General features: G+C 40.1%; 1 protein-coding gene across 1 annotated transcript; it reads right to left on the bottom strand.

Annotated features, from left to right (window-relative positions):
• Positions 1–2,115: 2,115 nt before the first annotated feature.
• Positions 2,116–8,893, bottom strand: LOC103707964 (homeobox-leucine zipper protein HOX20-like). Its single transcript, XM_039134224.1, has 4 exons — positions 8,400–8,893; positions 7,920–8,296; positions 7,459–7,807; positions 2,116–2,491 (listed from the first exon to the last, which is right to left on the bottom strand). The coding sequence occupies exons 1-4, from the start codon at positions 8,449–8,451 to the stop codon at positions 2,403–2,405; spliced, it is 867 nt and encodes a 288-aa protein (XP_038990152.1). The 5' UTR covers positions 8,452–8,893; the 3' UTR covers positions 2,116–2,402.
• Between the last annotated feature and the right edge of the window lie 6,472 nt (positions 8,894–15,365).

Genomic DNA, 15,365 nt, shown 5'->3' with positions numbered 1-15,365 from the left:
GTATTGTCTACTTGCATCGAATATTCTCTAGTGGAAGGGAGGCCCAATAGGAACTGCTATGCTTGTGGGGTTAATTCTTCTCCCCCGTCCTTTAGATATATATATATATGAGCAACTCGGTCTATTTATAAATCTTTGGGCATTCCATCTCAACTCTAGGTAAACTGATATCTCGGCTTAGATGCTCCATGTTTAAAACCCTTGATGTGTGGAGGTGTGTTTCACACATTCAAATATATATATATATATATATATATATATATATATATATATATATATATATATATATATATGAGCAACTCGGTCTATTTATAAATCTTTGGGCATTCCATCTCAACTCTAGGTAAACTGATATCTCGGCTTAGATGCTCCATGTTTAAAACCCTTGATGTGTGGAGGTGTGTTTCACACATTCAAAAAAATATGGGTGAGGTTGTTGGAAAAGAATCTCTCATGGAATTCCATAAATTAGGGGGAAAAAAATCAGCGAGTCTCTTTCACCACAACCTCCAAGGTGTTCTTCGTAGAAGGTGCTCTTTGTTTTATTGACTCATGTTTGTAGTTATTTTGACCTTTGTGCCTAGTGTTAGACATAAGTGGCGATGTGCAGTTTCCATGTACAGGAGGAAATAAAGACTTGGGACTCACATCATTGACGCCAATTTCCAAGAACTTACTGGTTACACTAGCTAACCTTTTTCACCTACTACAACTTTCTTTTTATTATTTTTTTTGATGTTAGTAGTAGTTATGTTAAGTTTAGGGAACCATATCTCTCCATCTTTATTTTGAATTTAGAATCTCTCTGTATAGCAAGCATTGAAGAGACGAGCATCAATCAATGGACCAAAACTTAAGGGGTGCCAATTGGGTGGCATTAGACAATATACAGGATGGATTAGATAAATTAAAAATTTATCAATCCGAATATGATCTATTTATTAAATATGTCAAAAATCTAGTAACGAGCATGACTCTTTTATTAAACAAGTAATAATGTAGCTCAATCTACAATAATCTAAAACAAATTAAACTGGTGATATGCTGCTTATTTAACGGTAAGCCATTATGACATCCAAAGAATATATTTTGAAAGGATGTAAATTGTAATCTTGATTTTCATGTTGCAACTTGACACATAGTTTAGGGTTGAAGGGTTGTTTTTTTTAGATAATTCAAAGCATTTTTAGGGTCAAAATGATCCATTTCTCATTAATTGATCACCTAAAACCTAATTGTACGTTCTTTTAGAGCATATTTTGGATATATGCAACATTTTCCGTATCTAAAACATTCCTAGCCGTGCATGTTGCCATAATAAATATACTTGTTCCTACAAGAAGTTTACTCAAACACAAGTTCTAACAAATTTACTCCCTCAAATTCTCAAATGCATAAAGTAGGAGCATATCAGTACGCTAATCAATCTTAATTGTACCATTTGTTTGAATAAATTGCCTGTGATGCTTTATGAGTTGGGACCCTCGATCTCCAATATTCTAACTAAGACTGAACAGGAAATTAGATCCAATTACTGACCAACAGCCATTCATATATGCATTGCAAAATGGCTCATGATTGAGCGACCCAAGGATTAAGATATTGAACCTCTCTAGGTTTTTTTGGATAAAAACCTATCTGGTTCAATCACAGAGACAACGAGCAACAAAAAAATGGAAGCGAGACGGGATCCTCTCCAGTTTGGGATGAAGGGATCCGTGTCTTCTCGTCCATCCAAGAGTCCGACCTCTAAATTTCCATCCATATATCGCGCGGAGGTGGTAATTGAGACTCCCTACGCAGTTCAATAATACGCCATGACTCCCGGAAAAGAGTTCGCATCTTCTCATGTGCGGGTCAAAGTTTCTTCCAGTTCGCCCACCCACCCGAACTGTGTGCCATGAATTCCAGGAGATGGTTCGATCGGCATCGAACTGGACAAAACTAGCACAAACTTTTTAGCCTTCTTGGTTGACATTATCAGTCCTTTCTTTGTAATGTTATATCACGTAGGACAAAAAGCTAAGGGCGACGTCGCTCCTACCATAACCACGTGAACCGATCTCATTATATCTCCCCCAGCAGCCAGAGCCAGTATTCTACTCCTTTCCCTTATTTATTTAGCAAAATATTAAAAGGATTCCTTTATTCGAGATAAAAAGAGATCAAGCTTTATCCCTCTCTCTCTCTATCCCTCTCCACCTTACTCTCCTTTTTTTATCTACTCGTCTGCAACCTGGAAATAGCTTTTGTACACTACTACTGCATGCTACAGAGTACCCATTAATTCCAACAGCTACATACATTTCCAACTTCACAAAAATTCCAACCCGGCCCCTTCCTCAGTCAACACTATTATTCTCCTCCTGCTCGTCCTCCTCCTCCTCCACCACCTCCGCCGTTTAGGTCCAGTGCTCGGAATAGTACCAACTGAGAGTGGCCGCATGGTCATCTGAGAAGAAGCTGCTGCATGGCTCCTCGCCGCTAAGAAATTCTGTAAGAAATAATAGGACAGTTGAATAACTAGTTTGGCTAACTCACCAAACCTTACACTGTTCATTCAAATATATAGAGTTTCAGAGAGAGAAAGCTTTAGTGTTTCAGAAAGAGAAACAGTTTAAAAACAAACTACTGTTACAACAGAATATTGTTATAACTGGAAGAAGCTGCTCGTGGGAATACTCCTCAGACAACTCATGGGAAGAATAATCCAGTGAGTAGCCACGTGAAGGGGAGAACCTCGAAGCTGCTGAGCCGTTGGGAGGTTGGGAGGAACTGCTCACTAGCCGTTGGAAGTCTGCTGAGAGGAGGAGTCATCCGACGAGAGTAATGGTTCTAACACCCCCCGGCAAACTGATGGGAGGGGACAAACCATCAGTTTGGATCGCAAGAGACCGAACCGAGAAGCTGAAAGACCTTTTGTAAAAATATCAGCCACCTGATCTTGAGTGGCAATGTAGTGAACATCAATGTCTTTGTTCACAACCTTTTCTCGGATGAAATGATAATCAACTTCTATATGTTTGGTCCTAGCATGGAAAACCGGATTGGATGCCAGAGCTAGTGCACCGATGTTGTCACACCATAAAGTAGGAGGGGATGGCAAGGAAATTCGAAACTCATGAAGCAACATCCTGATCCAGTAAAGCTCAGCCGTAGCAAGAGCCATGGACCTATACTCCGCCTCCGTGCTGGATCGAGACACCACAGATTGCTTCTTAGCGCTCCAGGAGACAAGATTCTGACCAAGAAAAATGCCATAGCCACTGGTGGAACGTCGATCATCAGGATTGCCAGCCCAGTCAGAGTCACTGTAAGCATGTAAAGTGACAGATGAAGGTGAATATAGTAAACCAAAGTCAATGGTGCCTTTGAGGTAACGAAGAACACGTTTGGTAGCAACCCAATGTGGTGTTCTTGGAGCATGCATAAACTGGCAGAGCTGGTTGACTGCAAAGGAGATGTCTGGACGGGTGATGGTGCAGTATTGTAATGCACCAACGATCTGACGATACTCAGTAGGATCAGATAACAAATCACCATCAAGAGCAGAAAGCTTCTGACCAGACGCGAGCGGAGAAGACAAAGGCTTAGCACCTTCCATCTTGGATCGGAGCAGCAGATCAAAGATATACTTGGATTGTTTCAGATGTAACATGGTGGAAGTTCGTGAAGCTTCAACACCCAAAAAGTAGCTTAAAGTCCCAAGATCCTTTAGAGGAAAGCAGGATTGTAAGTAAGTAAGTAAATTCATAATGGCACCAGAATCAGAACCGGTGACAAGGATGTCATCAACGTAAACTAACACAAAAAGAGAAAACCCCATAGAATGAAGAGTAAAGAGGGAGTAGTCCACAGAGGATTCAGTAAACCCAAATGCTAGTAGCTGTTGAGAAAGCTTTCTGAACCAGGCCCGGGGAGCTTGTTTAAGGCCATAAAGGGATTTGTGCAAACGACAGACAAAGTCTGGATGGGAGGAATCAACAAATCCCCTCGGTTGCTCCATGTATACCTCCTCATCCAAAACACCATGAAGAAAGGCATTGGAGACATCCAATTGGCGAATCGGCCAATTAAAAGAAACAGCAAGAGCCAAGATAAGCCGAATGGTGGATGGTTTGATGACCGGACTGAAAGTCTCATGATAATCAACTCCATCCTGCTGGTCAAAGCCCTTGGCAACCAACCGGGCTTTAAATCTCTCCACAGATCCATCAGGGCGTCGCTTTATTTTGTACACCCATTTGTTTCGAACAATGCGATGATCTGTAGGCCGTGGACATAAGGACCAAGTGCCATTTTGCAGTAAAGCATCAATCTCCATACCCATAGCAGCGCGCCATTGAGGATGAGAAACTGCCTTTGTAAAGCATGTGGGTTCAGAATCATGGACAGTAGAGAGAGCATGTAAGGGATAACGGGTGGAATGAAAGACTTTGTAATCTGGGAATTGTTTGGGTTTGGAGTTGCCGGTTTGAGAGCGGGTTACCATGGTGTGGCGAAGTGGGAGATCAGAAGAGGTATTGAGTGAAGTAGAGAGTAATGAGTCTGGTCTGGTGGTAGGTGGAGAATAAAAGTTGGTATCAGCCGGAGGAGTAGAAGCCCCTTGTAACAAACAATCTGGACCAGAGGTGGGTGAATGTGGAGGGAGGGAAATATCTACCAGTGAAAGAGTTGGGGAAGTAGAAGGAGAAGTAGCAGGATGTACCACGTGGTTGGGAATAAGAAGATTACTAGTAGGAAGCAAGCTCCGTGGGTTGGCTGAGTGCAGATCCACCACTGATGCTGGAAAAGAATGCTCATCAAAGATAACATGACGAGAGACAAACACGCGACCAGTAAGAAGATCAAGACAACGATAACCACGATGATTGCTAGAGTAACCTAAAAAGACACAGCGTTTGCTTCGAAATGCTAACTTGTGGGCGTTATAAGGTCGTAAGAGAGGATAGCAAGAACAGCCAAAGATTCGTAAATCAGAATACTTCGGAAGCTGCCGAAAAAGCAAAAAATAAGGAGTGGTATGGTGTAAGACTTTGGTAGGTAAACGATTGATTAAAAACACTGCGGTTTGAAAGGCATCTACCCAATATTGTGGTGAAAGATGTGATTGAGCTAACAGAGTAAGACCCATTTCTTGAATGTGGCGATGTTTGCGTTCAGCAATCCCATTTTGCTGGGATGTATATGGACAAGTTAAGCGATGGTAAATGCCATGATGAGCTAAGAACCCAGTAAACTGGGTAGACAAAAACTCGCCACCATTATCAGTTTGCAACTGTTTGATGCAACAAGAGAATAAGTTTTCGACAAGAGTTTTGAATTTCACAAAAGTAGGAAATACATCAGACTTATGACGAAGAGGATACAACCAGGAGAAACGAGAAAAATCATCAACAAATATGACATAAAATCGACAGCCACTCACTGATGGTACTGGGGAGGTCCAAACATCTGAGTGAATAAGAGCTAAAGGGACTGTGGACTGTCGTGTAGAATCGGTAAAGGGTAGATGCTTCCCTTTGCCAAGTTGACAGGAAGAACAAAACCCCAAATGCTTAGAAGATTTATTGACAGAAAGAAGTTTGAGACGCAGCAGATGTTCTAGAACACTGTTGGAGGGATGTCCTAACCGTGAATGCCAAGTATCAAGGGATGAACTGACACCTAAATTGGCAGTGAGGCATGTTAACTTGTTTTGAGAGCTCTTTTGATCAGCAACTGGGTAGAGTCCATTCTCAACCTGTCCATGGAGTAGTGTTCGGTTTGTTTGATTCTCCTTCACAGTAAAATCACACTCAGTGAGTACAAAATAACAATCATTGTCTAGGCAAAATTTGTTGATTGACAGTAGGTTTGTAGAAGCAGTAGGACAATGTAAAACGTTAGACAAATTAAATATGGAATGTCCAACGTGAAGGAAGGAGGAACCAATGCTTGTTATTGGCAAACCTGAGCCATTTCCCACAGTGACAGTATCACCTCCTTGAACCTGCTGTTGGTGTATGAGATTAGAAGCCTCAGGGGTAATATGTGCATTCGCCCCACTGTCTGCATACCAGACTTGATGTTCATAAGCAGAATTAGCCTCAGCGACCATTGCTGCAAGATCAGATGGTGGAAGGCGACCTTGATAGGAGTAATCAAACCTGTGGTAGCAATCAATTGCAGTGTGCCGTGGTTTGTTGCAAATCTGGCATACAGGAGTTGTAGTATTCATGTTTACATTGAGTCGAGATGCAAACTTTGGTGAGCGATTGGTGGGACCTCCAGTTGGAGTTTGTTGTTGTAGCCGAGTGATATTGTTCTGAGGTTTTGGCTTTCTTATGAAATTTGAAGGCTTTGATTTCATAGCTGCCATGGCAAACTGAGCATTATCAGAATGAAGAGAGACATTCTGAATATCAAGCATGGACTCATAACTCAACAGCTCAGCTTGAAAATCTTCCAATGAAAAGTCTTTGTCTCGGGAGGCAAAGTTGAAGGAAGTCACAAACGGATTAAATGTTGGATGCAGACCACCAAGAACATATGAGATCAGATCTTGATCATCTACTGGTTTTCCAGCAGCAGCAAGTTGATCTGCCAAAGACTTGGCGTATTCAAGGTACTCCATGCAACCTTTGTTGGTTTGAGAAAGAGTTTGAAGTTGACGCCGGATATGGGCAAGGCGAGATCTAGATTGAGAAGAAAAACGGGTTGCGAGAGCACCCCATACCTGCCTGGAAGTATCCAAGCCATAAACGGTAGAGATAAGTTTTTCTGAAAGTGAAGACAGGAACCAACTCAGTAAGCATTGGTCCTTCTTATTCCATACTATAAACGCCGGATTTGATGAGCCATCAGGAAGAATGCTGGGAGGACATGCTTCAGAGCCATCCACAATACCCAACAAATCATGGCTTCTAAGCACCGGTAGGAACTGAGATCTCCAAACAAGATAATTGGAGCCATCCAGTTTTACAGAGATAAGCTGTGCAATATTGGGCATGAGAAATGGTAGAGAGGAATCTCGTGGGGTGAAGGAAGAAGTGGTTTCTGAGGCAGCCATTTGTGAGAAGTATGGAAGCTTATACCAGGATCAAGCGTGAGCTTTTTAGCTCTGATACCATGTAAGAAATAATAGGACAGTTGAATAACTAGTTTGGCTAACTCACCAAACCTTACACTGTTCATTCAAATATATAGAGTTTCAGAGAGAGAAAGCTTTAGTGTTTCAGAAAGAGAAACAGTTTAAAAACAAACTACTGTTACAACAGAATATTGTTATAACTGGAAGAAGCTGCTCGTGGGAATACTCCTCAGACAACTCATGGGAAGAATAATCCAGTGAGTAGCCACGTGAAGGGGAGAACCTCGAAGCTGCTGAGCCGTTGGGAGGTTGGGAGGAACTGCTCACTAGCCGTTGGAAGTCTGCTGAGAGGAGGAGTCATCCGACGAGAGTAATGGTTCTAACAAATTCATCGTCTTCGGTCTTTAACAGCTGGTGTTGAAATCCCTTTTGTTGCCTCGAGTCGGAATTTAGTAATGAGGGTGGTGAGCATGGGAAGGATGTGGAGTTTTCGAATCCGATGGCGGCCGAGAACATCCCGGAGGCAGTCGACGACGACATCCTGCGATGGTCATGCGGGCTGTTCTCGTCGTTGAGGACAGCGCTCGAGTCGCTGTCCGACGACCCGTCTTTGTACACCGGAGCCGGTGGCTCCCCCGAGGCCTTGTTCTCGGATTCCGACACCAGCGGTTCCTCTTTCACCGAGGAGAAGCTCGCGCTCTCCTCCTCTGCTAACTTGTCTTTCAGCATCTTCATCTGCAATCCATCATCAATCCATCACACGATACAAATAAATTCAATCAAAATTCCAGTCTCTGTCTTTTCAATTGTCTTTAAATTTACATATACATATATTTTAGTCACGGACCTCGGCGAGGAGGGCCTCTTTGTCCCGATGGAGGCTGTGGAAGTCGAGGCGGAGCGCTTCATAGCTGCCCTTGAGGGCGGCATAGTCGCGCTCCAGCTGCTTGGTCTTCCACCGGGCGCGGCGGTTCTGGAACCAGATGGCGACTTGCCGGGGCTGGAGGCCGAGCTCGCGTGCCAGCCTCACCTTTCTATCCGGCTCCAATTTGTTCTCCACCTCGAAATTCTTTTCCAACGCTTTAACTTGATACACGCTCAGGCGGCGCTTCTTCTCCCGACCGCTGCCGGCGGAGGAGCACATCTCCCCGTCACCGCACTCCTCCTCGTCCAACCCGTCTATTATTGGCTGGAATCCTCTCTCATACATCCCCTTCGCTTCGTCTAAATCATTTCAAAACGTACATATAGTCTAAATCTAAAAGTTTAAATAGCTTCATCTAACTTGAACTGTAACAAAAGATGCAAGAAAGAATTTGTAATGTACCACCAGTCGGACAGATGGGGATCAGAGAGTCTGAGGTGCTGAGCCGCTTCATGGTTGCCGGTATGGTTGGTTTTCAGCCCAATACCAACAATAGATTTGTGATCTGGATGTGTAAGAGGTTCGACGGAATAGAAATGGTGCAGATATATATCAAAGGCTTCACACACTCTTTCTCTCTCTCTGCTGAAGATTATTGTTGTTTGTGTTCTCAGCGAAGGTGGCGAAGAGAAATTCTACACAGCGGCTGGGGAAGCAGCTGTGTGGGGGTGAGAGAGAGACTACAAGAGATGGAGGGGTAGGAGGGTCTGTTCCATGACCCATCTTTTTTCTCCTTCCCCATCTTCTTTCCCACAGAGCCCATCACCTTAGATATGTCGACCCTCAGTGGGAACCTCCAAACATCCTCATAGCCCAAGAGGAAGAGAGAGAGAGAGAGAGAGAGAGAGAGAGAGAGAGAGGTTTGGAGAGGGAGCTAGGAAGCAGAACTGAGAGCTCGGGGGTGCGGAATCTCCAGAGAGTATAAATAAAACTCTCACGGGTTGGGGTTAGGTGGGGCCGGGGTTGGGTAATGAAATGTGAAACGAGATGAAATTCGGCGCAATGGAGCTTGTTTTATTCGTATGTATTATTTGCTTTTTCAAGTTGTTCATAAATTTATAAGCTCGCATATTTTATATTATTATATTACATGGTTTGGGCGTTTTGGGAAAGAGGATATTTTGATGAAAGCAAGGAGTCGCAAACTCCATTCCTTTGCAACACCCTCGTTATGCCTTCCTCAAGCTTCAAGGCTTTTGTTTATGCAGACAATACCTTTATACCCTTACTATACATTTAGCCTACATTTGAAAGCAAATTAATGAATTTAAACAAAACTATGCTCTAACCTTTTCAATCTAATTATTACAAAGACATTAACTTTAGCATACATAGAGTATGTCATTTGCTTTTCCTAACATATAACCGGAATTTATCCTGGTTGTTACACTTCTGTACTCAATAATTAGAGATTATAGACTCGATTCTTGAATGGTTTTAGATGGAGGGTGGGACAAGAGATGGCCAGGGTTTAGAGGAAATGAAATAAAAAACGAAATAAAATTTGGTAATTTTATTCATATTATTTATTTATTGAGTTGATTATAAATATATAATTTTGTATTATTACATTATTATATTATATGGATGTGGGCGATTTAGGAAAAGAGGAGATATTTTTGATGAAAACGAGGGTCACAGTCTGCATGCTTGTGTAGCATCCTCAATGTGCCTTCCTACATTTTAGAAGTACCTCAAAAGGCTTTTGTATATACATAGGCAAATATCCATTCTTGCTTGTCATTTTATTTTCAACTGGGTTCTTATCCCTTACTACACATTTAACTTATATTTGAAAGTAAATGAATTTAAAAGAAACCTATGCTCTATCCTTTTCAGTCTAATCACAAAGACATTGACTTAGTCATGAATGGAGTATAACATTTAATTTTTTGAACGTATAACTACGGCTTGTCTTAGTAGTCATACTTCTATACTTCATAATTAGAGATTTTAAACTCAATTCTTGAATGATAAATTTCTAGATATATGAATCTGAATAATTATAATCTGAATCCCCCCCCCCCCCCCCCCCCCCTTTTCACTCTACTTGTTTTAATTAAAGAAAATCTTAATAAACTTTAATGTTTAGTTATGACATTACAAAATTATCCTTTTGAGTACTTTTTTTAAAAAATGGTGAGGCTTTCAAGTCTTTTAAGGAGAATTCTCAGTTCCATACCTTCTTGAACTAGTTAGTCTACAAATAAATATTTTTGTTTTCAAGATACATCAAGCAAAATAGAGGTGAAATATGTACGATAAAATTATGTTTTTCTAGAGTTTGGGTTGCACTATAGATATATTAAAGTATTGAGCTCCTCTACATGTTATATATATAATAGGTGCATGAAAAAATAATCATGTTAATATCCTAAATACTTCTCTAAGATAAGGCTTCTCACTTAAAGTCGCTCATATTTAATGAACTCTTAATCTGTTAGTTTCTTACAACAAGTTAGCTTAGATGCATTTATCAAATGTTGCCCCTTATGGGTAAACCTTAGTAACAAAATAGAAGTTCGCTTAACCCAACAAGAATAGTGGAAGGACGCTATTTGCTGCATCTCAACCAACAACATTCAAGGTAGCAACTTGGTTGGACCACTTTGCATTCAAATTGACAACATTAGAAGAATTGATCCTCCTAATTAAAGCAAGCAGTAGGTATGACAAAAATGTCATAATTAATGTAAACTATTTTCCAAATGGTGTATACAAGTGGAGAATACTATGTTTTGCTCTAAAGAACTTTGTCACCACTGTAAGCAAGAAAAAATTTAATTCAAAGTTATCAACAAATAAATCTTGATGCTATATAGCCTTGATCAATAAAGAGTAATATAAAAATCCAAAGGCGAGTTGATAAATGAATAAGTCGTAGAGCAACAAGCTCCTTATATTACATTAATTATATAGCTTAAAATAATTATGCATGATTCTTTCTCAAAATAAAAGAAAAACATTCTATATGTCTTGCAAGCAACATTAAACTTAAGCTGAAATCTATTAATGTAAAATACAACATCTAACTGATATATAGACCGAGTGATTTGCACATATCGTGTTTCTTAGGTCAAATGAAGAGCTTCCTAGCTAAGGCAGATATTAAAGCATCTCTTCACAGAAAATTTTATCATTACATGTGTTGGATGAAGAAAGATTTATCTATACAGATATATAAATAAATAAATAAGGAGTGTAAAATAAATATCAAAACTTATTTCAGTTTTCAAACAAGAATTTTTGTATAGGAAAGTACCTTTAAAGTCAACCATCACCTCCTAACACACCAGGAAACTTAATAACCAATCCTTTGTTTGATTTCCATTTTATATTCAGCCCTTACACAATTATACAGCATTATATATTTACACCCCCAATACAATTAGGCTAGTGTCTTGCATACAGTTATATCTGTTTATGTACATAGTTATACACACACACACACACATGCAAGTATATAAAGAAACAAAGACTAAGCACACACATAAAATGGCCATCAAAATCAAGAACTGAGAACAAAGTTCTTATCTAACAGAATTAAAATTAAAATTGTAATGAAGAACAAAACAGCTCGAATATTGCACTGATATCATACTTACTTTGCTTGTGCAACTTAAGAAAAAAGATGTAATAAATGTAAGATTGTGAGATGGAAGATGAAGAGAAGAATGGATGGCATCAATTTTTACATACACTACCAGAAAACACGCGTATAGTGACGGAGATTCCCGTCACTATACCGTGTTTTCAGTTACTAATATGGAATTTGTGACCGGAGCTCCCGTCACTGACTTCGTTACAAAAACACGCGTCGCTAAATTCTCCGTGACGGCGGCGATTCCCGTCACTAACCTCCGTGACAGAACCGCCGTCACTAAGCCGTTACAAATTTAAGAATTAAATATTTAAGAAATTATGTATTTCCCGTCACTATCCAGTTGCGGAGTTAGTGACGAAGGCAACTTGGTCACTGATTTTGTCACAGAATGCGGTCACAAGTTTGGTCACTAATCTGTCACGACCTTTAGTGACAGATTTAGTCGTCACAGACATGGTCACACATTTTGTCACTACATTTGTCATTAATCCCGTCACTGACCTAGTGATAAGTTTACGGTCACTAATTGGTTACAAACGCGCTGAGCAAAATCAATTTTTATTGACCAAAATCCTGTCACTAAGTTTATGACTGCTCGTCAATAGTTGGTAAACAATTTAGTAACCAAAATTTGGTCACCGATCACAATCTAATAACCTGGTACATTTGGTACATTGATTGGCACATAATAATAATAACAATAATATCATTAATAGCAAAGGCATTCGACATTACGCAAAAGTCATTTTAAATGTCATTCAAAATTGGCATCAACATGTCCTGAATCCATCAAAATCAAAGTCTAAAAATATGTCATAAAGATCAACAGAGATTTCATTCCTCCTAGGAATGCAAAGACCTATCATCTAAGGCAAAAACAATTATAATGAAGCATGATCAGCAGAACCAGAATCACCATTACTCCCCCGATCTGCATACCTTGGTCCAAAGCCAATCTCTTCTCTCATCTTTTGAAGAACCTCCTCTTGCCATTTTTTCTTTTCCTGCTCAAGAATACGTAGAAGGTCTTCATGAGTGTACAGCTCTGGAGCTTGACTTGTAGAGGTGGAAGCAGATGATGATTGCCCAATAATTCCAGTGAGATCCTCTAGGGGACTAAAGCCATAGACATGGCCATGAGTTGGGACACCAGTTGCCTCAAACCACAAGTCATAATCACGTGGAGGAGCATCTGAGGTGGAGGCATCACCATATTTTTTGGAGTATTCAGCTGAATACTTTGCCTGCCAGTTGATTTAAAAGAAGAGAAAAACATTATGGTGGATCAAACAAGAGATAAACATGAGCAAGCTCAATAATATTTATGAATCATAGAAAAATTATACTTACCATGACAGCTTCACTTCTCTTATCTACATATCCTCCCATGCCTTGCTTTGTCTTATGCATCCGATTAAAAGATTCAACTATTGTTGGCTCCCTGCCTAACTTTAATTTCTACAAAAGAGAAAAGAAAAAATTCATTAACATATAATGGGCTAATTTAAGATGACTGAACAATAATATAAAAATTATTATAGAAATCTAATTGAATAAAGATATGTACCAATCGTTCGTCATGATTGACAAATGTGATTGATCCTCCACAGTGTTTAGAGATGCTACCGTTCTTCATGGTGTTTCTATTATTTTTGTTGGCTTCTGATTTCTTCTTCCATTTTGGGGAGATCCAAATATCAATTAGCTTATTCCAATTTTCTCTAGAGATCCAATTAGGGGGTTTATCACGGGCTTTGTTTAAATCTCCTTTGATTGATCCAATTATTCTCACAAACATCAATACTTGTATACTCCAACCCCAACTTCCGAAGCATCTTCTTTGATTGATAGAAATCAGAGGGCAGCTTCTCACTTTCCGGCAACATATTCTTCACTATTTTCATGATTCGATCATAGCAAGATATACTCATATTAAATTCAGACTTGCAATTTAATAATTGACTAATAGCAGATAACTTAGAGTGTTTTTTACACCCTTCCCACAAAGGTACTTCTGCATCTTTCAACAAAGAATAAAAATCTGCAGCATCCTTGTTTGGCTCTTCCTCATGATTAACTTCAAATGCACTTCTCAAATGAAGTTCCTCTTCTGGACCCATAGCTTCCATCACCATGGTTCTATATTGCTGACCATGTTCACAACCAACATCCATTGATGTGGATGCTTCTACTGCACTTGTACTTACAGGAGCAACTGCACCAAGTAACTCCCCATGTGCAAACCATGTTGAATATCTCGGTGTAAACCCCTTTCTCAACAGATGAACATTGACCGTATCACGGTTAAGAAATTTCTGGTTGTCACATCTTATACAAGGGCATCTAATCTTATCACCACTACAATACTCTAACTGAGTAAATGCAAACTCAAGGAACCCTTTAACTCCATCACAGAACTCAGCTCTTATATAACCATTTTCACTAAGTCGGTGGTACATCCAATTACGATCAACTGACATAGTTCCTCTAAAAATCAAAAAAATAAAACAACATAAGAAAGCCTAGAAAATATTAGAGAGATGATAAAAAAAGAAAACAACATAAGAAAAACCGAACCATTAAAAACACGAAAGGCAAGATCGTAAAAAATGTAAAAGAAACAAAAACTGGTATGATATTTATGAAGATGAGAAGTTATCATAAGCATGACAAAAATAAGTCATTCAATCTTGTCCCAGCATCATTGACATTAAGAAGGCATTCAATCTTTACAAAAAGCTGAACATAAGGAATTAACCTTTACAAGTTATCTGTTCATTCATCTAATACCAGCAATATTCAAAAAGCATTTAATCTTTACAAAGACAAGGAATACAAGTCAAATCATCCAAATTTACATATGGAATACTATCTGCTTCACATAGAACAAATGTGAATATACATGATCGCCTCTGATGCTAGGAAAGCATGGTACTTCTTAGCAAGCTTTTTGACCAGCTTCTTGATTGCACACTGGAAATAACTCACAACCATGAAGCAACACCACTTTCCACCACTTTCCATTATTCCTTGCAGATGAACAATGATTGTAAAAATGAATAACATGACGAAAAAATTAAAATCCATGAACTTTACATAATCCCAACCCATCAACCCTCAAAATTACAACAATAATCAGTGAAGCAGTCTAAATATATGCAAACCATTGGTAGGACTAACAAATGTGTCAGAATAAAAATGCATAATATTAAGGAGCTCCTCAAGTACAACATTATTTTTGTCTATTTTAGCAACAGTAAATTCGACACAGTGCCCGTATCATGATTTACCCAACCAAGTGATGTGTCCAAGTATCATAATAAAAGCAGCTACTCAGATATATCAAAGTTTCTTTCGTCTATTTTAGCAAAAAAAAAAAAATCCCTCCTCTCTTTCTCTGTCTCCCGTCTCCACCCAAAACAAAACCACTGTCCCCACTCCCCACTCTCCCACTGTTCCGAGCTGTCTCGCTGCCCCACCACCTCTCTCTCTCTCTCTTTCTCTCTCCGGGCTTGGGCAAAATCTACCGGGATCGAGCTTGAAGAGGAGGAGGAGGAGGAGAAAACTCTTACCGGTGACTGTGAGTCGGTGACCGGAGCCGCGGAGGTTGCCGTCCGGGGGAGAAGGACGCGAAGAGCCGCCGGCCGGTCGTTGAAGAGGCGACGACACCGAGAGGAGGCGGCTATCAGGCTCTCAGCGAGGGAAAAGGGGGGGCGGGGGCGGCGGCGGCGGCGGCTCTCAGCGAGGAAGGGGGGCCGGCGGCG

The sequence above is a fragment of the Phoenix dactylifera genome, chromosome 15 (assembly GCF_009389715.1).
Source record: "Phoenix dactylifera cultivar Barhee BC4 chromosome 15, palm_55x_up_171113_PBpolish2nd_filt_p, whole genome shotgun sequence".
NCBI lineage: Eukaryota > Viridiplantae > Streptophyta > Magnoliopsida > Arecales > Arecaceae > Phoenix > Phoenix dactylifera.
Note: the sequence above shows the minus strand (reverse complement) of the source record. Positions and strands in the feature narration are given on the sequence as shown.